Source organism: Ornithorhynchus anatinus, chromosome 12 (genome assembly GCF_004115215.2).
Source record: "Ornithorhynchus anatinus isolate Pmale09 chromosome 12, mOrnAna1.pri.v4, whole genome shotgun sequence".
NCBI classification, from domain to species: domain Eukaryota; kingdom Metazoa; phylum Chordata; class Mammalia; order Monotremata; family Ornithorhynchidae; genus Ornithorhynchus; species Ornithorhynchus anatinus.
This window is the reverse complement of record NC_041739.1, coordinates 34,176,770-34,200,039: the sequence shown is the minus strand read 5'-3', so window position 1 is coordinate 34,200,039 and position 23,270 is coordinate 34,176,770. Positions and strand designations below refer to the sequence as shown.

The 23,270-nt window shown below is 42.3% G+C and overlaps 1 protein-coding gene across 11 annotated transcripts in view; it reads left to right on the top strand.

Annotated features, from left to right (window-relative positions):
- Positions 1–23,270, top strand: part of ANK2 (ankyrin 2) — a 576,252-nt gene that overhangs the window by 249,639 nt on the left and 303,343 nt on the right. For 5 of the 11 annotated variants that reach the window (XM_039913792.1, XM_039913801.1, XM_039913796.1 and 2 more), the window contains exon 1: positions 8,693–8,847. The exons of 2 other annotated variants lie outside the window; for them this stretch is intronic. In XM_039913792.1, coding sequence (XP_039769726.1) covers positions 8,764–8,847 — 84 coding nt within the window. In that variant the 5' untranslated portion in view covers positions 8,693–8,763. Of the gene's footprint in view, positions 1–8,685; positions 8,848–23,270 lie in introns of those variants that run through there. 4 more of the 11 variants (XM_039913779.1, XM_039913780.1, XM_039913759.1 and 1 more) reach the window with 3 other exon arrangements.

The following is a 23,270-nucleotide window of genomic DNA, read 5'->3' as shown; positions in this document are numbered from 1 at the left end:
AGCTCTACAAAGTTAATAATTCAAGACATTTTTGTGGGAAGCTGTAGCTTCTGACTACTTGATTCAGGGCCATTTTCAAGCAAGCACTTGCAAAAAGCTTTTTTTAGTCCAGCTGCCTTTCTTTGGTCCTGTGAAAGTAGGGATTCCATTTCTAGATGGAGCAGACAGAGACTAGTAACCTAACTGTTGGTTTCTCATCTTTGCCAGAAAGGGCCAGATTTAATACTGGAAGTAAGGCATTTTCTAGTGACAGGAGTCATTTAAAGACAGACCGGTATTGGAAGACAGGATTTCATTCTGATCGCTAATGCAAATGAATTCCAATTTCTGTATACTTACCAGTGAGTATTAATAAATATGACCGAGTCCATGGATTTGATGATCAGCTCATTCTTCTTGCTAATATTCCAGAGTCTTTGTACAAAATGGAAAGCATTTGCTAAATTATGCTCTAATGCCTAGTGATTTGTATAATGGACCTTATTCCCCAAGATATGGACCCAGATGTTCCAGATCTTTCTGACCAAAAGGCCCCAGACATGCTGTTAATCAGGCGTGCAGGACTCCATTTGGCAGTTGGAGAACAATGCCAAATAATTAAGACATTCAGAACACTTCAACTCAATTTTCTTCTACCTGAGATGAATGGAACTGATTAGTCATAAGTTATTACTAATGATTCAATGGGATGATGCAGTAACAAACTGGCTCAGCATTCCTTCTAGTAGATTCCATACTATATTTCTTGACTTCAGGATCTCAGGTGCTTTCGTATCCACTTTAATACTGCTTTTCGATCCAATTCCATATGTGTCATTTCTCGGCAGAAGACACATCTTCTCAAGCGTGGAGGGATAAACGTTTAAAAAAAATCACCCCAAGTGACTTGGGTGTTTGAGTCCCTGCCAGTTTTCTGGTAGTTTAAAAATCATCTGACATGAGTATATTCTTTTAAAACCTAGGATTTCTTGTGTTATTGCAAGATGATCCCTTTGACATTACCCTTCCGCTGTCATTTACTTAACGGGGAATATGTCTTAAGTGCTGTACTTCAGTTGGTAGAAAAGTGCCTTGAATTCAAATCTGATATTTTTCTATTAATAGAATTCCCTAAAATTATGCTAATTTTCTCAGTATGGAGAAGCAACCTGGCCTAGCAGATAGAATATGGGCCTGGGAGTCAGGAGGTCGTGGGTTCTAATCCTGGCTCCACCATTTGTCTGATGTGTGACCTTGGGAAAGTCACTTCACTTCTCCATGTCCCAGTTACCTCATCTGTAAAATTGGGGATTAAGACTGTAAACCCAATGTGGGACAGAGACTGTGTCCAACCCAATTACCCGTATCTTTCCCAAGCACTTAGTACAGTGTCTGGCACATAGTAAGTGTTTAACAAATGCCACAGTTGTTATTATTATATTCATTTCTCCTTCCATTTAAACTCATGAATGCAGGACAGTTATTTATTTTTTATGGTATTTAAGTGTTTACTATGTGCCACACACCGTACTAAGTGCTGGAGTAGGTACTAACTGATCAGGTTGGACACAGTCCCTGGCCTAGGTGGGGCTCCCTTTTAATCCCCATTTTACCGATGAGGTAGCTGAGGCAAAGAGAAGTGAAGTGACTTGTCCGAGGTCGCACAGCAGACGTATGGCAGAGTTGGTATTAAAACCCACATCCTCTGACTCCCAGACCCATGCTCTTTCCACTAGGCTATGCTGCTTCTCAATAGACCCGCTCAATAGACAGCTCATTCTCACAGATATCCGTAATTGTGTAGGAAAGCAGAAGTAGTATTACTCTCTGCCTTACTTCACGTTAGTCTTGTCTCTCTTCCCCAATTTAATTTTTCTGTGAAATAGAGCTAATACCTCCTCCAGGTGCCTTCGGTCCCAGGGAAAAGTGAATTGATCAAGTCTGAATTCATATCAGGGGTTGACCAATTTGATGAAAGGCAGCGCTTGGGAATTAGCTGTTGGCAAAGCTTGTTTGTGACAAAATTCAGGCTTCTACCAGAGGTGGACCATGGGTCAAAGGATTGAGAGAAGCGGCCAACAGATCTATACTTTTCCAAGAAGACAAAGGCCTACATTTCCCAGTCTTCTGGTGTTGAGAGTCAATCAGCTGGACAGAGCCCTGTATATCCAGCACTCTCTCTCCTGTGGTTGTCCTAGAGATAGTCATATCTATTTATTTTAACAATAAAAATTAATTTAAGAGGCAACTATACGCCAAGGACTGTATTAAGCACTGGGGTAGACTGAGATAATCAAATCTAACCCAGGGCTTACAGTTTAAGTAGTAGGGAGGAAAGGTATTGAATCTCCATTTTGCAGATGAGGAAACTGAGGCACAGAGAAGTTAAGTGACTTGCTAAGGTCACACGACAGGTATGTGGAGGAGCTGGGATTAGAATTCAGCTCCTCTGACTCCCAGATCCCTGCTCTTCCCCATCTCTTTCCACCAGGCCAAACTGCTTCAAATTTTAACTGTGAATACACTTAGTTCTCCCCCCGATGCAGTTGCTGTATTGTCCAGAATTCCGTGTTATGTGAAATTCATATTGCAGGCCATTATCTTGCACACAGTCATTTCTTCTGGAATCTAGTTTTCTCCTTTTTTTGACATTATATTAAACTGCTTTTGTGTTAATTTGGGAAATGTTTGCGATCCCCCGCTCTTGGTAACCTTGACAGCTCATCTCTCACTAATGCCACATAATCACTGCAGTCCAGTGGCTTGGAATCATGATCCAAGGCTAGTCACTGTCCATCTCCCACATGGGGATTAATACTGTGACAGATGAGGAAATTGAGGCGCAGAGAAGTTAAGTGATTTGTCCAAGGTTACATGATATTGTCAGAAATTATGTTCAAGCATGTATGCTTCCTCGGTCACGATGCATGCACTATGTTGAGAGTTTTCCTCATTATTCAAGCTTTGTCAAGTAGGTAGTTCAGCATTATCAGAGAACACAGTGTTTGCCAGTACGTTTTTTTTTTCCAGGTACATGTACTGAAGTACTTTGCACTTCAACACGAAAAAACTGTGTTGCGCTTTATGATTTTGCAACTCTACTGTCTTTAATCCAGTAAAATGGACAAAGTGTTGTGATAAGGGTAAAAAGCATTCTGCTAGTGGTGGGCATAACTGATGTAAAAATTTGTATTAAAAAGCATCACTCATGATATCTTCAAACCCTCTACCTGGTAGTTCCTATTGAATCATTGGCTACTGTAATCAAATTTTCCCCAAACACAAAGTTCCTCAAGAACACAACTGTCACTCTGCGAGGGAACTCCCTGTATATAGCCTCAGTGCCTCTCTATTTTCTGAACATTCTGAATATATTTCCAATTTAATCCATTAGAAACAATGATTAGTCAAACAGACATATTGCAACGTTGATGAGTGACTAAGAAAAAGGCAATTCTAACCTAACTGAGCCTAAACTGACAAAATACTGAGCAAGACTCTGTCTGCTATGGTTCAATGGTTGCCTATCCAGTTAAGTTCATTTAGCATCATGAGCTAGAGCTCAGAATAGACCAGGTTATAAACTTGGTCAGGAGATCCCCTTGCAGGCTCCTGTCAGCCCATGGACACTGTGAGGAATGAGCTTGTTGGTTTGGGGTGGGCTTGGACAGTTTAGACAAGCGGCATGGTGCAGTAGATAGAGCAGGGGCCTGGGAGTCAGAAGGACTTGGGTTCAAATCCTGACTCTGCCACCTGTCTGCTGTGTGACCTTGGACAAGTCACTTCACTCTTCTGGGCCTCAGTTACCTTACCTGTAAAATGGGGATTAAACCCTATCTGTAAAATAGGGATTAAGACTGTGAGCCCCATGTGGGACGGGGAATGTGTCCAAACTGATCTGTTTGTATCCACCCCAGCGCTTAGTACATTGCCGAGCATACATTAAGCACTTACCAAATACCATTATTACTATTATTATTACCCTTGAACCCCTATGAGTAATCATGTAGACTTATTCTGGTTTTATTACCAGTTTTTGAAATGTCAGCTCCCCTTTCCCTTGCTCCCAGCAGCTCCGCAGCAGCTTCTTGATCAATCGATCAATCAGTGGTATTTATTGAGCACTTACTGTATGCAGAACACTGTAACAGCAATAATAATAGTAATTGTGATATTTGTTAAGTACTTACTCTGTAATAAACACTGTACTGAGCACTGGGGTAGGTTCAAGTTAATCAGGTCCCACGTAGGGCTCACATTGTAATTAGGAGCGAAAACAGGTATTGCAGATTCTCATTTTGCAGGTGTAGGAACTGAGGCACAGAGAAGTGAAGCGACTTGTCCGAGGCCACACAGCAGAAAAGTGGCAGAGCTAGGATTAGAACCCAAGTCCTTTAACCCCTAGGGCCGTGGACTTTCTACTAGGCCACGCTGTAACCTAGCAATTGGGAGAGTCCAATAAAACGGAGTTGGTAGACACATTCCATCCCCACAGGATTTCTCCCCATCCACCAGACGTGAGTTTTAGACCCTGTCCTTGGGTTCTAGTGTGTCTTATCCAATTTCTACACGTACCTGACCAGGTTTCTGAAGCCAAGATGTCATTGTCTCCATAGGCAATTTTAAACCTGCAGGGTCGAAGGAAGAACCCACTGGTATGACCACCCCGTGCCCCATATTTGAGCTGAGCAAATGGCATAATATTTTGTCTTGTACAGCTGGAGAAAGGACATAAAGAATTCAACATTCAGGTTTATGTTAATGCGTATCTACCTCAGCTCGTAGAATAGTGCTTGAAACTAGTAAGTGCTTAGCAAATACCATGATTAGCCAAAGAGGAGCTATTAATCTAGGAGCCAGAGAAGCAGCGTAGCTCATTGGAAAGAGCCCGGGCTTGAGAGTCAGAGGCCGTGGGTTCTAATCCAGGCTCTGCCACTTATCAACTGTGTGACTTTGGGCAAGTCACTTAACTTCTCTGGAGAAGAGGACTTCCTTGGAGAAGCAGCGTGGCTCAGTGGAAAGAGCACGGGCTTTGGAGTCAGGGCTCATGAGTTCGAATCCCAGCTCTGCCACTTGTCGGCTGTGTGACTGTGGGCAAGTCCCTTAACTTCTCTGTGCCTCAGTTCCCTCATCTGTAAAATGGGGATTAAGACTGTGAGCCCCACGTGGGACAACCTGATTCCCCTATGTCTACCCCAGCGCTTAGAACAGTGCTCGGCACATAGTAAGCGCTTAACAAATACCAACATTATTATTATTATGCTCTGTGCCTCAGTTCCTCATCTGAAAAATGGGGATTGACTGTGAGCCCCACGGGGACAAGCTCATTACCTTGTCCCTACCTAGCGCTTAGAACAGTGCTTGGCACATAGTAAGCGCTTAACAAATACCAAAAATAATAATAATAATTATCTCAGTGATATATATTGAATGCCTAACACTATGTGCAGAGTACCCCTAAGACTTAGCTCTGTCATCACCCAGGAAAACAAGATCTTGTTGGAAGAACTCGGGACACTTTTCAACTCATGTTGCTTGATGTGAGAATAAATAGCGTACTGGTACCACCATGGCCTAAAGAAAATAAATATAATGGGTGCACATTACCTTGTAATGGATATTTTAGTGTATAGGTTGTGGCCACATTTTTAGATTTTTGAGGCCTGTTGCTGCTGTAGCCTATTTTAGCTCTGCTGCAGAGAAAAGGGGAAATCCTTGGTGTAAGCTAAGCGCTTGGGATAGTACAATATATCGGAGTTGGGAGACAAGTTCCCTTCCCACAGCAAGCTTACAGACCAGACCCTTTCAAATGCACTCAATTACATCCTCTTGAAGTTATCCCTGAAAGCACAGTGAGTCATCTGTTGAAAGAAAATTTGTCCCAATTATATCATTTTCCAATTTGGCATTTAAGTACCCAATTTTGTAATATTGCTAGAACACTGATGGAGAGTTTAATACAATAGAGTGGGGCTCTTCATAGCGAAATCAGCCTCAATCCGAGTCTCTGCCTTTAGACCACGTGTCCCATGGAACAAATGTGGAGAACTTTTCCTGGCCCATAGTGGGAGTGGAAGGTGAGAAAGGCAGGGATGCTTTACTATGACTGGGAATTAAACGTTCATTTTTGCAATTCTTCCATGCCCTATTTGACCTGGTCCCGCCTGGCTGTGCTTCACCAAGGGGACCGATCAATCAATCGATGATATTTATCAAGTGCTTACAGTGTTTCAGAACACTGTACTGAGCACTTGGGGGAATACAATATGACAGAATTGGTCCAAAAACAACAGACCACTCAGCGTCCTCTGATCGTGGGCCCTATTCTCTTTCACCCTAATATCTTTGAAAATTATTCAGCTGCCCCTGATGTTACCTAGAATTTGGCATGGTGCATCACCCTTAACAGATTAGGCCTCAAATGCAAATGTGTGGTAAATACTGAAACACTGGCTAAATTTTTTTGATGTCGAATAGCCACGTTCTGGCAGAATATATTCAGTATTTACATGTCTTTACAGTGGCAGATTTTTATTCTTCACTGTGATCATAAACTTTAACAAAATATATCTGGTGTGGGATTTTGAAGTGCTTTCCCCAAAATGCGACTGAAGGTATTATTATACCTTGGATAGACTGAGCCGGAAAAAGCTAAATGGGAACGGGATGGAGTTAAAGTCTTCAATGGGAATATAATTTGTTTATATAATATATATAAAATGACTGTGAAGGTTGATTTATATACAAGAAAGGTCTTGTTGTCCCTGGCCTCCGTTCCTCTGCCCAAGCCTTATGGCTTAGTGGATAGAGCACAGGCCTGGGAGTCAGAAGGACCTGGGTTCTAATCCTGGCTCCACCACGTCTGCTCTGTGATCTTGGGCAAGTCGCTTAAATTCTCTGAGCTGCAGTTACCGCATTGGTAAAAAATGGGCATTTAGAGTGGTAGCCCATGGTAGGACAGGGACTGTGTCCAACCTGATTAACTTGATTACCCCACCGCTTAACGGTGCAGTGCTTGGCACATAGTAATCCCTTAACAAGTACCGTTGTTATTATTATTATGAGGCATTTGGTAGAGTGTCCAGTGCTTTGTACAGTTCCTGGCACACAGTAAGTGCTTAACAAATACCATAATTATTGTTTGGCTGGGAGGATTATGTCAGGAGGAAGAATCCCTCCTAAACCACCGTCACCCACTTCCATCTTTCACAGCCTAGCCCTCAGATCAGTGGGGCTGCCGTGGAACAACCCTGAAGATGGAAGGGGTGGGAGAGGGGCTGCTTTGTACCATGTCGTGGTTGCTATAGGCTGCTGGCACTACAGCTTTGGCTCCACTTTCTGTAGAATCACCACCAAAGCAGCAATGGTTGGTGGTTCTCTCTAGACTGTAAACTCATTGTGGGCAGGGTCTGTATCTGTTAAATTATTAATACTAATAATGGTGTTTAAGCGCCTGTTATATGTCAAGAACTGTTTTAAGAACTGGGGTAGATACAAGCTAAGGAGGTTGGACAGAGTCCCTGTACCACGTGGGGCTCACAGTCGTAATCCCCATTTTACAGATGAGGCAGCCGAGGCCCAGATAAGTGACGTGCCCAAGGCCACACAGCAGATCCAGGATTAGAGCCCAGATTCTTCCGATTCCCAAGCCAGTGCTCTATTCACTAGCCTGTGCGGTGTTGTATTCTCCCAAACGCTTGGTGCAGTGCTCTGCAAACAGTAAGCGCTCAATAAATACGATCGATTGACTCATTGGTGCTTGCAAAGTTTCAGCTAAGGCTACCATGTTAGGGGTCCAAGTGCAGCCAAAGAGCCCAGGCTTCCTCCTCCTTCCCCTCCACATGTCTCTGCAGAGTTTCTGCCATGCCTGGCCAAAGAATATGCTCTTTTGGCAATCGGTAGTGACGATTAATGCGGAAATATGAGAGAGAATCACTGGACTGAGCCTAATAGTGATATTTTACCAGTTCATTTAGATATTCGATGTACCATATTTCCATTTTACTCTTAGGAAGAGGGAATGAAGAGAGGTTGTTGGAGTACATATCTGTGCATCTCCTTACCTGTTTTTCAAGAGGAAATGATAAACACAGTTCCATGTTTGGACTAAATAAATAATGCTTCTCTTCCCGAACCCAGAGTTAAAAGAGAAGAACTCTTGCCTCAAATTAATTTGCCTCTTTTTTCCATAGGAAGAAGAGCGAATAATTTGAAATTCTTTAGCGGATAAAAGAGTTGACTTTCTCCCTAAGAAAATCTAGTATAGCCGATTGGCTGCAATCCCAAACCACCCTATTCCTTGGATAAAATATGACCGGATTGGGCTTGAAAAAGGCTCTTAATCATTACGATTCTCTTCTATCCATCGTATCTGCCCTTTGTTTAATATATGAAGGGAAGACATTATGCGAGGGTTTTGTTGTGGTTTTATACTTTGTCTAAGCGAAGGGGATGTCAGATACCGACTAAACTAGTCCTCAAATCTTGCTATTCGCCAGCGTTCTTGTTTCAGTGCTTTCCTCATTGTGGACCCGGCTCCGGTAGTAATTGGTTGAATCAGATTTAACAATGCAGTCAGATAAACAGTTGTGGCAGCTGCTGCCATGGCAACATCATCTACTTACCCTCCCAGTGCGCACCCCTTCCCCACCCCTCCTTCTCCTCCTTCTCCTCCTCCTCCTCCTCCTCCTCCTCCTTCTCTCCAGTAAAGTGACATATTCACTAGTGGTCTGTACAGCTGAGAAGGTTTAATGGCAAAGCTCCCCTCTTTCAAAACTGCTCAAGATGATAAACGAAGAGGTGGCTCAGAAAAGCGACAGTGGAGAGAAGTTCAATGGCAGTAGCCAGAGAAGGAAAAAACCCAAGAAGGTAATGTTTTAGAAACCCAGATGGGTTTGTCTGTGGTGTGCATGTATGTGTGTAAAGAGTCTACAGGAATGGTCTAACAACTAGGGATGCCTGAGGTTAAGCTCATTTAGTAAGTGTAGCTGTGTCTCAAACGAGGGAAAAAAAAAAAGGCATGCAGGAACGGCTTATCGTTTGTTGAGAACATTAAGGAAACACGGCTTATAATGCTTGCATGTGGTTAAATATTTCTATTGTGGAGGTTCACATAAATGAGGGATGCTGCTGTTGCTTTTGACAGATAGCTCCATGTCTAGCCTGATCGCGGTATAAATCATTTTATTTTTTGAATGAGGTTTGGAAGGGGATCTTGTGCAGAGCAAATGGGCAGTGGTGTGAGAGGGGATTTTTTGGCTAGATGCCTCTGATCTCTACTGGCCTTGAGATGATTAGACAGCCAGTGCCTTTCAGCTGGATTCTAAGTGTATTCTGTGGGAGGAAGAAAGACTGTTATGACAGAAGAAATAGGATCCTACTCCCTGCCCCCCCGCCCCCCGCCTTCCCCCCGCCGATTGATATTTTTGTGATTTTTACTTAGCTCCTATATGATATGTGATAGATCTTTTGATGGATTAGATGGATAACTAACATGTTTTCGGGGAACCCACAAGGCACGGTGAATAATTTTTACACCCTAATTCACTTGCACACATCCACTTAGATTCCCAGCTGCTGATCCCAGGGAAAAACAGTGCGGGAAAAGCAGTGTGGGAAAAAAAAGATGAAAACTCTTCAGCCCCACCCAATTTCAACACTTCTCTGTCCCCTGCCTGCTGCTTCTAGCAAGCTGCCGCAGCATCACAGATCTTAGTAAGCCCTTCCTCTGAAGTAGACGCTTTATAATTAAAAGCTTTAAGCTCTATTTCTTCAGGATTTCTTCCTGGATAAAAGGTAGGATTCCAGTTTAAAATGGTCCAAGTTTCAGAATTGGTGTGATGATAAAATGTGATGAATGTGGCTGGGCATTTTCCCCCCTTTCAATAATACTGAAATTACATTTGTTTAAAAATAATTTATGATATTATTTCTAGATGTCTGATAATATGCTGCCTGCAAATAAATCCAAGAGGAGCACAAAGCTGCCTTAGATTTGCATAGTTTGTGCTAGTGTATTTGTACCTGTTTCTAAATACATAGGGATACAAATCACTGGGAAATCCTTCTGGAATCACAGTAAGATAATGTTGCAATCCTGCAAAAGATAAAGGCAATTCAGAGGTGGCCAAAAGGATGTTCTTTGGCTGGGTTCAGGTGGCTAAATTCTCTTGCCCAGCATGGGAGAAAGGAAAAAGGGGCTTTGCCTCACTGTACCTCGCTATTTCAATATAGTTTAAATTCCTGGGTTTTTGTGCATATGCAGCAGAAAAGTCAGAAAGGTGTGGAAGAGGGGTGAATGGAAAGATCTTGTTTTCTAGACATTTGTTCCCCATTAGCATGGGAATAGATCCTTTTGGAGACAGGCAATCATATATCTGATAGTGGTGTATTTTTCTTTGAAAACCCAGTCCTAAATCTGGGCAGTTGTAAGGAGGGGGGAGAGATAGGGAGTGTTAGATAAAGATTGCCATCAGCTGAGTACCTGTGAAAATAAATCACTGATCAGTGGGCATATTCTTAAACCCCACTGCCCTAGCCCTAATTCATTTTAGAGCCAGGCTGCCAGGAGAAACAATATCCAAGGTAGTAAATTCTCTGCTTGTGGATGGGCAAATGGTCAGGTAAGGTGAATCTGCATGACATTCCCATATGTCATTAATGAGAAACCATTGAAGTGAAATTTGAATGCCCTAAAATAATTTGTGTCATGGAGAGCGTCCCCAAATGTTCTTATTTATGGTGTATTTTTGTGTGGCAAAAGTTGTTTCAGGGTGAGAGTTCCATTACCTGTATGTTTATATAAACGAAGGAGAGATAGACCCCGTGATACTCAGAACTAACAGAAGTCCAACAGTCATTTTCCCAAATGTTAGCGACCTGATGAGATTTCTGAAGATTCACCGGTAAAAATGATTCATCCCATTCCCATTTGACTTTATTGAGGGTGTGGTTTTAATTTGGCTTCTTGTAGAAATAGGTTTGGGGATGAAATGTCAATCATATTTGCTGAGCTCTTACTGTGTGTGGAGCACTGTATTGAGCACTTGGGTGAGTACAGTGTAACAGATTTGATAGTCGTGTTCCCTGACCACAACCAGCATATCATGACTCGGAATATTTTTTTTTTAATGCTCTACTAGTCAAAAGGACTTACTTCCAGGAAAGAAGTAGTAGTTCGATAAACATCATCCATATTAGGAAGAAGAAAAAGGATTTAGGATGAGTTGAGAAAAGATCGTCCTTTATTTCCCACTACAAGTTAAGGATGGAATGTTTGCACTTCACTCAATCAATCAATGGTATTTGAGTGCTTACTGTGTTCAGAGGACTATGCTAAGCCCTTGGGAGAGTAGGATATGACAGAGCTGTTAGATATCTTGTAGACTGTGAGCCCCCTGAATGACAGGGACTGTGTCATTCGCACCTATGTATTCTTTCCCAGCACTTATTATGGTGCTCAGCACACTGGAAGTGCTTCGTAAATACTATTACTACTACTAGATTTGTTCCCTTCCCCAAAAAAGCTGTCTAGAGGACTGAGATTCAATTTTTGACATGTTTTGAGAGAAATCATAATTTCTCCCAAAACAAATTGAAGAGATTACATTGGCATCTCCAGTGACACTACCCTGCTCATGGAATTATGGTGGTGTCAGGCTGTTCTTTTGTTGTAACACTTGTAAAATAATTGTTCCAGGAGACTGGACAACTGATAAAACAGTCTAATATTCTTGATGCTTCTTTTTTTCTGGGTAAAAGTCCAAGCACTTTCACTTAGGTTCCTATCCCTCAATCGCTTAGTACAGTGCTCTGCACATAGTAAACGCTCAATAAATACTATTGAATGAATGAATCAATCATATTTATCGAGCACTTTCTCTCTCTACGGCACTATACTAAGGTTTTGGGAGAGTATAATATAGCAGAGATCATAGACACGTTCCCTGCCTGTTATGATCTTAAAGTCCCGACTCTACCCTGTCTGCTGTGTGACCGTGGCCAAGTCATTTAACTTCTCTGTTCCTTAGCTACCTCATCTAGACAATGGGCAATAAGACTGTGAGCCCCATATTGGACAGGGACTGTGTCCAACCTACTGATCTTGTATCTATTCCAGCACTTAGTACAGTGCCTGGCACATAGTAAGCACTTCACATGTAGAATTTTTTTAAAAATTAGGGTTAGTCGGTATTCTGAGAGGATTAATGTATTGTGCTTAACTTTAGGAAAAAACACATACCCAGTCCAGTATTCTGTGCACAGTCTCCTACAGATCTCCTCCTCTCCTCAACACAACCACCCACCCACCCAAAAGCCTTCCACTTATTGACCCCATCCACTACTCCAAACAGCATTCGCTCTCATTTCTTGCCCCTCTACTCTCCTACTTATTTCCTTTCAACGTGTCATCCCTATCCCGAGTCCAATAGTTTCCTGCTTCTTGTTCCAGATCCCATTTTGCCCTCCTTTCAAATCTTGTTAAACTTTTCTCCACTTTCTTATTCCTCTTCCCTTTCTGATTTTCTCCTTGTTGAGGACAGGGAATGTGTCTACCGCCTCACTTATATCGTACTCACTCACGTGCTTAGTAGAGTGCTCAGTAAATACCGTTGATTAAATATGATTGAGTTCCTGTCCATTCATTAGACCCTTTCCTTTCACTCCTTTTACCTATATGGATGAATTTCTTTTCATCTTTCACATGATCTTATTTCCCTTTAAAAAGAATAGGATGAATTCAGAGGTGCCTTCCTTCTCCCTCCCCCAACGATTTTCCTCACCCTTTGTACAGACACTCAGGTGGAGAGTAGGGGTGATCTGGGGTTGCTCGGGGAGGACTGTTTGGCGTTGAAAGATTCAGCCTCTCTTCCCTTTCCCCTTTCTCCACCAAAATGCTGTCATCCTAGCGGAGAATGGGCACTTCCTTTCTCCCTCCTTCTCAGCTCCTCCGTTGCCTCAGCAGAATTTGGGCAAATGCCTTTGTCAGACAAGACAGCAGCTGCTCCGACAGAAGGGAAGGGAAGGGACTGAGAGAGGATACATCGCTCTCCTGGCATGGCAAACCCTGAAAGAAAAGGCAGTGCTGAGGAGCAGGGAAGGATTTGACCCTTCACCTAACAAAACAGGTGCAATTAACCAAGCAGTTGTGTTTCTTGAGTGCCTTCTGGGCGCAGAACCCCAAATTAAGTGCTTGAAGGAGCATAGTAGCATTAGGAGACATAATAATAATAATGGCATTTGTTAAGTGCGTATTATATGCCAGGCACTAAACTAAGCGCTGGGGTGGATACAAGCAAATTAGGTTGGACACAGTCCCTGTCCCACATGGAGCTCACAGTCTCAATCCTCATTTTACAGAAGAGGCAACTGAGGACCAGAGCAATGAAGTGACTTGCCCAAGGTCACACAACAGACAAGTGGTAGAGCCAGGATTAGAACCCTTCTGACTCCCAGGCCTGTGTTCTATCCACTATGCCATGCTGCTGCTCCCCTCAAGAAGTTTACAATCTAGCGGAGGTGGACATTAAAATAAATTACAGATAAGAGGATGGAGGAGGGAGGAGGTACAGGAGTTAGTGAGGTTTGGATATGTGAGGTACATGAAGGAGAGTGAGCTTTCTTAAGTCTGCACTTCTGGACCTTCTCACAGGAGCAGATCAGACCCTGGAAGAGACCTATATCTCTCTCACCCACCCACACATATACCCACCTAGGAATCTGCCCAAGAGGGCACTGATCTGGATACATAATAGTCTTCTAAAAGTGACTCTAAGTCCAAAAATATACCCCATCCGATCCCACTCTCAACCTGCAACACCAAAGTGGGTGCAATACAGGCTAAGAAAAAATGACACATTTCCATTCCTCTTTGTTCTGACTCCCGCAATTCAAAACAGGGGTAGCCCCAAGGGGCACCGTTTTATCAGCTCAGTGAGAAATACTTCAAAGGGCCAAATCCACAATCCTGGAATAGAGTCCAGATTTTGCATTTAGGAAGAATGTAAACGGTTCCAAGTCAGTCATATTATCCAGCGCTTACTGTGTGCAGAACACTGCACTAGGGTATGAAAGAGTCAAGTGTAGCAGAGTGGAGAAGTAACACCAGGTCCTGAGACATTCCAATACCTAATTAGTTCTGAGCCATTTCATCCTTTTCTGCCCCAAATCCTTTTATGGTTTTACTCACTTGCTAAATGATCTCCAATTATTTAAGACATTTCCTTCCAATTTTTCAGTAATCTTTCCTGATACTGATTTTGGATTTTTTTTTCAACCTGAAATCTCTCTGTTGCCTTTAACCGCTTGGTCTTTGTAATGCTCATTTAGTAGGGAGGCGTTCTGCTCTTTTGCAGGAAGTCAGTGTTTTAATGCCAGTTACAGTAAATGTGGTTAACTGACCACCCATCTATGATACCTCGCACTTAATGCTGTGAACTCTTCTTGGATCCTGTGTGTCTATACGTGTCTATGCCTTCATGTTTAGGAAATCAATTCAGTAGTAAATGCACCTTTTATTTCCACTCAAGAGGTATTTATTTTCAGTGCTGCAAAGGTATATTGTATTAGTGATGCATTTGCTTTTAAGTCTATGCTTGTCAGGACTTTAATAGCCAAAAAGGTATTGGTTTAATGCCTGTCAAAACAAGATGCTGTACTTGAGGTTTAAGTCCTTTTTGACATCCTTACCTATCTTTTCATGTTTTGCAGTTTTGTCCATAATTTCTTTTTTCACCAATTTTTTTTCCAAAATATGACCATTTCTTAAATGACAATAATAGTTATAGTAGCAGTGGTATTTAAAGTGACATGCCTCTGACCTTAAGGCCCCACACCCCATGTCTGGTTATGGTTTTGTTGCATCTGTCTAGACAGTGCAAAGGACCTAACTTGGATAACAAAAATGCATTAGTTGATTTTTTTTCGGTTTGCGGTTGCACTTGGATTTAGCACCCTTTATTCACCCCTCCCTCTGTCCCAAAGCACTTATGTACAGATCTGTAATTTATGTATTTCTATTAACGTCTGTATCCACCTCTAGACTTATAAGCTCGCTGTGGGCAGGGAATGTGTCTACCAACTCTGTTATATTGTACTTTCCCAAGCGCTTACCAGTGCTGTGTACATGTAAGTGCCCAATAATTACGATTGATTGACCGATTGGGCTAACAGAACTGATTGGGCTAACTAAGATTAAAAGTAACCAACATAAAGTTGATTCTGATGTCATAACTTCAGCTTTAATGATTCCTCTGAGATACCTTGTTAGTGCGGCCTTATAAGTGACTAGGCTGTTGAAAGCTCCTTCTTACGTGGGCACACTTGTCTCCAGGCTTTTCATTTAAGGAAAAATGTCTGATTCCCAGCACCCCCCCCCCACCTCTGGATTTAATAATAATAATAGTGATTATTTTTATTATTTGTTAAGTGTTTACTCTGTGCCAGGCACTAGGGAAAAGGTATTGCTCCTCAAGGAAAAAAGAATAATGTGATATAGAATTTGCTATTACATAAATACTTGACTGGTGAGCCTCATGAATCATTTATAATATTATAAATCCTGATGCTCAGTTTTATTTCTTTCCCGCTTACATTCAGTTTTAATTACAGTTTATGAGAGAGAAGGATAAGTAACTAGAGAGGGCTGTTTTTATCTCAGTGGGCACTGGCAGTACTCCTCACAACAAATGAGGTTATGACCACAGAGACCTGTTTTAATTGGTAGCTGGCTCACTCGGGCTGGTACTCTAAAGCAACCTTCCTACCACAAGGAGAAGAAATCACTAAATAGGGCCAGGGGCTGAGTGTGTATATGCTCAAAGAATGCAGATCCGAGTGTACAGGTGATAGAAGGGAGAGGAAAAAGGGGTAATGGGGGCTTTGTAGGGGAGGGTCTTGGGATATTATCATCTTCTAAATATCTGTAAGCATCTACTCTATGCCTAACTGGTTGTGCAGTCCTGAAAGGATGCGGGGCCTGGGGACAGCTGAGGTGGGATGATGCTGAGGAGAGACAAAGGTGAGGCGGGACGGTGTTGAGTGGGGGATGGTGCTGAGAGGGGATGGTGCTGAACGGGGATGGTGCTGAGGTGGGAAGTTGCGGTGATTCTTAATGATTCCTGAATTCCTCCGATGACAGCATGAACTTTGTCTTGGGGAGAGGGTGCTGACCCGTCCTGGTAATTCTCCTCCAAGGATGGGAATTCCTGGGTCCCAAGAAATTTGTTGCCCAAAGCAGCTGACCGCCCCCTCCAAGATGAACACTTCCTAGACAAGGGTAGATTTGTCATTTTGCTGGCCGGAAGGATTTATCATCACAACATCTAAAAAAAAAAAAAAAAAAAAGATAGACTTGCTGTTCATCAAAAAACTTGTGCATTAAAAAAGCAGCATGGCAGTGGAAATAAGCATGGGTCTAGGAGTCAGGGGAGCTGGGTTCTGGTCTTGACTCCACTTCCTTGCTGTGTGACCTTGGGCAAGTCACTTGACTTTTCTGTGCCTCAGTTTCCTCATCTGTAAGGTGGGGACTTAATTCCTGTTCTCCCTCCCACTTACAATGTGAGCCTCATGCGGGACAGGGACTGTGTCTGTCTTGATTATTTTCTATCTTCCTCAGTGCTTATTACAGTGTTGTTGCATATAGTAAACCCTAACAAATTATGATATATGATATTTAAGTGCTTACTATGTGCCATGCATATGTATTAAATACTAAGGTAGATAAGATAATCAGGCTGAACAGTCCCTGTCTCCATTATACGGATGAGAAAAGTGAGATACAGAGAAATTAAGTGACTTGTCCAAGGTCACACAGCAGGCTGGTGGCAGAGCCGGGATTACAATCCAGGTCTCCTGACTTCCAGGCGATTGTTCTTTTCACTAGACCGTGCTGTTAACTATTATCATTATCATCATTACTTTTATTAATAGTAATACAAAATGAAGCAGTGTGGCCTAATGGATAGAATACAAGCCTGGGAGTCAGAAGGACCTGGGTTTTATTCCTGGTTCCACAACTTGTCTACTGTGTGACCTGGGGCAAATCACTTGGCTTCTCTCTGCCTCCGTTACCCCATCTGTAAAATGAGGATTAAGACCGTGAGCCCCATTTGGGACAGGGACTGTGTCTGACTCAATTTGCATCCTCCCCAGTGCTTAGTACAGTGCCCGGCACATAGTAAGAGCCAAATGAATACCACAAGTATTATTATCATTAATAAAACATGAACTTTATAATTTACCCAGTGCCGCATCTGTTAGGGATTTCCTCTACAGATTCTCTCCAAGGAGGCCGTTCCAAAAGAAAATCCATGGGAATTAACTTCAAGGTTATAAAATTGCTGATGAGAAGTCCTAGGGTCCTTTCTTCCGAATTCACCACTGTCTGAGACAATAGAGCCCACCACTTTGTGGACGACAAGTGATCGAGTTCAGAACTGGTCCAAAATAGAAAGTAACGGAACACTTCACAAAACAAAACGCCCCTCAAAAGCCCGTCATTTTCCATGGCCTGCCAACCCAGTCCCGAAAGTACTGTTGTATTATTATTTGACTGTATTTTAGGAATGTTCTTTGAGCCTATTCCTCCATATACAATAGCCTACAGTAGTTGCACACAATGGGACAGGAACAGATCCCAAGCTGCATGGTATTTGTCTCAAGATCCTTAATCCTCATACATATGGATCCATGATGGGGGGGGGGAATCACACCTGAACTAATTTATAATAATAATAATAATAATAATGTTGGCATTTATTAAGCGCTTACTATGTGCCGAGCACTGTTCTAAGCACTGGGGTAGATACAGGGTAATCAGGTTGTCCCACGTGAGGCTCACAGTCTTCATCCCCATTTTCCAGATGAGGGAACTGAGGCCCAGAGAAGTGAAGTGACTTGCCCACAGTCACACAGCTGACAAGCGGCGGAGCCGAGATTCGAACCCATGACCTCTGACTCCCAAGCCCGGGCTCTTTCCACTGAGCCACGCTGCTTCTCTATAAATTTCCACTTCCCACAAGGAATAGTAAAATTTATCTGAATAGGATGTGGGCAATTGGGAAACAGAAATTGAGTCAGTTCTGTCATAAAGGAAGGTTTCAGTTACACAATGAAGAATTAGAGAGCATTATTCTTGTATCTATCTTGGTGCTTAGAGCAGTGCTTGACACACAGTAAGAGCTTATTAAGTAACTTAATACCATAAATATGATTTTCGCTTGTTTGCTCTGTGACCTTGGGTAAGTCATTTAACTTCTCTGGGCCTCAGTTTCTTCCACTGCCAAATCCTCCCTCGTACTTAAACTGTGAGCCCCACATGGGACCGGATTATCTTGTATCTACCCTGGCCGTTAGTACAGTGCTTGTCACATAGCACGTAACATAACTACAGATATTAATAATGATGATAAACACCATTGGTTGATCTCTCTTGATGTAACATGATGCTATGTCAGGAGAAAACATGTGCGCACTTGCTGGTAAAAGGGCTATTTCAATGCGATTTCTCTAAAAGGTCATCGATCTATCAACTGCTCCATACTCTACATTTTAGGCGGTGAGTCGACCATCCCCTTTTAGTAACGTCAACGGCAGGTTAGTCTGGGCCAGTTTCAACTTTGATTCACCTGATGATCTAGATCAAATAAAAAGCTACTCTTAGAAGTGACTTCTGAACCACTGGGCTTCATCCAATGGAAGTTTTTAAGTAATGACCCTTTCCGGTAATGATTATAAAGCCTGGCTGTTTAAGTGATAGAGTGACCAGTTAATTTATGGTCACTGAAACTTTGTTTTTGTTTTGTTTTTACTTTTTTTTTTTTTAATAGAGCAATTTGCCCCCTTTCTCTGAATAGGTCCCAGGAGTTATTTTAGGTTGGTTCTTTGTTAATTAATCAATTAAATTTAATGTGTTCAGAACATTGTACTAAGCTCTAGGAAGAGTACAGTATCACAGAGTTGGTAGACATGTTCGCTGCCCCAAACGGACATATAGTTTAGAGGGATAATGAGCCCTAAACCTCCTTCTCAGGGCTCCAAGGATTCTATAATACTGGCTAGGAGGGGCAAAAGCATCTTTTATAAACCCCCTTCACAGCCAACAGACAATTACTCTCCTTCAAAGCCTTATTGAAGGCACATCTCCAAGAGGCCTTCCCTGACTAAACCCTCATTTCCTCTTTTCCTACTCCCTTCTGCATTGCCCCGGCTTGTTCCCTTTATTCACCCTCCCTCCCGGCCTCACAGCACTTATGTCCATATCTGTAATTAATTTATTTATATTAATGTCTGTCTTCCCCTTTAGACAGTAAGCTAATTATGAGCCGGTAATGGGTCTGTTATATTGTACTCTCTCAAGTGCTTAGTACAGTGCTCTGCATGCAGTAAGTGCACAATACGATTGATTCTTCGATGATTTCCCTTTGGAATTCCCAGAATTAGAACTCCAGTTTCACTTTTAATGGAGTCTGGTTATAATAGAGATGCTCTAAATCTACATAGGGATGTCTGTGCCATCTCATCAATCAATCGATGGTATTTATTGTGCACTTACTGTGTGCAGAGCACTGTATTAAGCACTTGGGATAATTCAACACAGTTGGTATGGTAAGGGCAGCTTGACATAGAGGAAAGCATTTGGAAAGTCAGAGTATCTGGGTTCTAATCCCAGCTGTGCCACTTGACCTGTGACCTTGTGTACGACAGTTAACTTTTCTGTGCCTCAGTGGGTTTCATCATCTGTCAAATAGGGATGAATTAGAGAAGCAGTGAGGCTTAGTGGAAAGAGCCTGGGGTTGGGAGTCAGATGTTGTGGGTTCTAATCCTGCTCCGACACTCGTCAGCTGTGTGACTTTGGTAAGTCACTTCACTTCTCTGGGCCTCAGTTACCTCATCTGTAAACTGGGGATCAAGACTGTGAGCCCCAAGTGGGACAACCTGATAACCTTGTATCTATCCCGGTGCTTAGAACACTTCTTGGCACACAGTAAGCGTTTAACAAATACCATCATTAATTATTTGTTCTCCCTTCCCCTTAGACTGTGAGGCCTATGTAAGCCAAAGACTGTGACCAACTCAGATGCCTCTGAATGTCATTGAATAATTATAATGATTAAGGTTTTTTTTAAGCACTTACTATATGCCAGGTGCCGTACTAAGTGTTGGGATAGATATAAGATAATCACTTTGGAATGCTTGGAGTGTCAAAGGTCTACAGAAATATATAGCACTACATATATAAATCCAACCAATGAAAAATGACTGTATTATCCAGAAAATGGTACAATGGCACAAGGCTATTAGAAAAAGGCTCACTTGTTTTAAAGTAGAAAAATGATAACATTTGTCTGTAACCCAGAGAATGATATTCAACCCTAGGGACGGGATTCATTCACGTAGGCAAGAAAGCGGACAAGACAATATGTTAGTAAATTATTCATGCTGAATGGTATAAGAAAAATAATTCTGGGAAAGATGGCATATGTGCCCTCATTTCTTTGAAAATAAAATTCCTTTTCCTTCTATCCATCTAGCTCCGATCTCTTTTTTAAAAATTTAAAGACATGGTTTTCCCTTTGCAAAACCAAAGAAAATTTACATCATTATTCTTCTCTAAAATTACCTATCGATTAACCACCGTGCAATCAGTAGAAGCAGTGAAACCTAATGGAAAGGACCTGGAGTCAGAGGATTGGTCACTTACCTTCTCTGTGCCTCAGTTACCTTGTCTATAAATTGGGGATTCAATATCTGTTATCCCTCCTGCTTAGACCGTGAGCCCTATGTGGGTTAAGGACTGTGTCCAACCTAATTATCTTTGTTAGGTGCTTGGGCACATAATAATAATTGTGGTATTTGTTAAATACTTACTATGTGTACACCACCATTTAAGAAGTTGCAGTGATGCACCGAAGAGGAGCCGGGATTTTTGCCCTCAGCGAGATTTCAATCCAAAGAGGCGAGACAAAGGGACAGCATATAAATGCACCTATATAGACCATGCAGAGTTTGTACAAATCAGGTTCCATGTGTTTTGGAGGCAACTATCAACATGGCCTAATCTGCAATTTGACCTGGAGCACTGATGGTTGAATCCATTCTCATCTCCTTTTGCTAAGGGAATAGAAAAGAAGAAAAGAACAAAAGGAGAGAAAATACAAACAGTAGGGGAGGAAGTGAGGAAGGCAAGGTTTATGATGAGAAGAGGAAATGCCAGGAGGAGAGAGGAAGAGGGGGAAGAAAGAGGAGTTGAAGAGTTTTGAAGGCTTTTGGTCTTTGACCCTCTCCATCCTCCTCCCCCTTGGCCTTCATTTTCTCTTTCTGGCCTCCCCCCGAACTCCTTATCCTCTTCGGAAACTCCTGTCAGCTCAACTCCTTGTCCTTTTTAACATTTCCTGCTAGCTTAAAAGAACAGGGAAGGAGGTGATATTCTTCCACTGGTTCCCTGCTGCAGGATCCATCTCTGTCTCTGTTCTGAAAACGTCACACATCATTTCATGTGTGATCCGCTACCCTTACATGGAGGTGAGAGGAGTTTGAACCAGAGGTGAATGAGGCAAGTATTCCCCTTTGGTCCTAGCCTATGCAACATATACCTCCTCTTCCTATCTTTGTTGCTTTCAGTGAGGGGAAGGAAAGGAAGGGGAAGGAAGGAGGGAGAGAGGGAAAGAGACACTCCTCCACATCTGCAACATATTTAAATCTAGCTTTATGCCAAAACTAAAACCTGGAAACTCTGGGAGCAGGAGGGAAAAAAAAAACAACCCTTGGTTTTTGGAGTTGTTGGAATCAAGGGGAAGAGTCTATTGTAGGATACTGGAAGAATTGAGTTCACTGGTTCTTAGATAGTGTCGCTTAGATAATGGCAAATTTCATTTATGTTTGAATGAGAAATGCACGTTATTTGCTTCCCTGGTATTCTATCGACGGAATATCCAACACCCAGGAATGCGTGAAATAAGGCAAACTTCGATTTCTATTTCATCTGGGCACCTCAGATCTGGCCTTTCAAATGTCATCAAAAGGACACATTCACTTTCCCGAAAGTATTTGATTTGTTTTTGCTGATATAAAAAGTCACATTCAAAATACGGCTAGCACTGCGTACGATGCATATGAAATATAAAGATCTTCATAGCTTTTAGATTTTTTCATAGACTTTCAGTTACAACACAATAAGGATAATTGCCATTTTTCACTGGAGTAAAATGTTTTGAGCTCTATAGATTTTGGTACTGCTGTTATTGTTGCTGTTGAGGCCCGAAAAGATCCCTTCCACCTGTGAAAATTTCTCCCGGCCCCAAACTAAGCTTCTCGAAGAATATCGTGGGCTGATTATTCTTATGGGTCTCCCTTTCTCTACTAATCATGCTTCTCCTTAGCAGGTGCGGCGTCCCCTCTCAGTGTATACACAACGGCAGGTGGTGGTAACGGGGCCTTTGTCAGCTTCCTCAGAAATAATGAGGCATGCCTCGGTTGCTTCACAGGGCATTCGCCTCTCATTTCTCCTGCCACCCAACATCTCCCCCCTCGTACTCTCCCTTGCTCAGCTCCAACATTTCCACCAATCAATCACTGGGATTTATTGAGTGCTTATTGTATGCAGAGCACTGTATTAAGTGTTTGGGAGAGTATAGTGCAACAGAGCCGGTAGACACGCTCCTTCCCCACAAGAAGCTTACAGTCTAAAGGAAGAGAAAGATCTTAGAATGAATTCTGGATGTGTACCTAGGTACTATTGTTATTGTACTTGTTAAGCACTTATGTATCAAGCACTGCTCTAAGGAGGAGAAAGACATTAGAATAAATTCTGGATGTGTACCTAGGTATTATTGTTATTGTACTTGTTAAGCACTTATGTGTCAAGCACTGCTCTAAGTTCTGGGGTAGATACAAGTTAATCAGTCCCTGTCCCACTCGGGGCTCACTAAATAGGATTTACAGTTGAGGAAACTGAGGCACAGAGAAGTCAAGTGATTTGCCCACAGTCATACAGTAAGCAATGGGCAGAGCCGGAATTAGAAGTCCATATGTACTTATGTATTTATAACGTACATGTGTATAAAAGTACACACTTTTTATCATATTGCTGATTTGATTTTAAACTGTGAATCCCATGTGGGACAGGGACTGTGTCCAACCTGATTAACGTGAATCTACCCAGTGCTCAGAACAGTGCTTAACATGGACCATGATAATTATTAAAGAGTACAGATCCAAGGGCATAGGTGACACAGAAGGGAGCGAGAGTAGGGAAATGAGTGTTGAGTCCGGGAAGCCCTCTTGGAGGACAT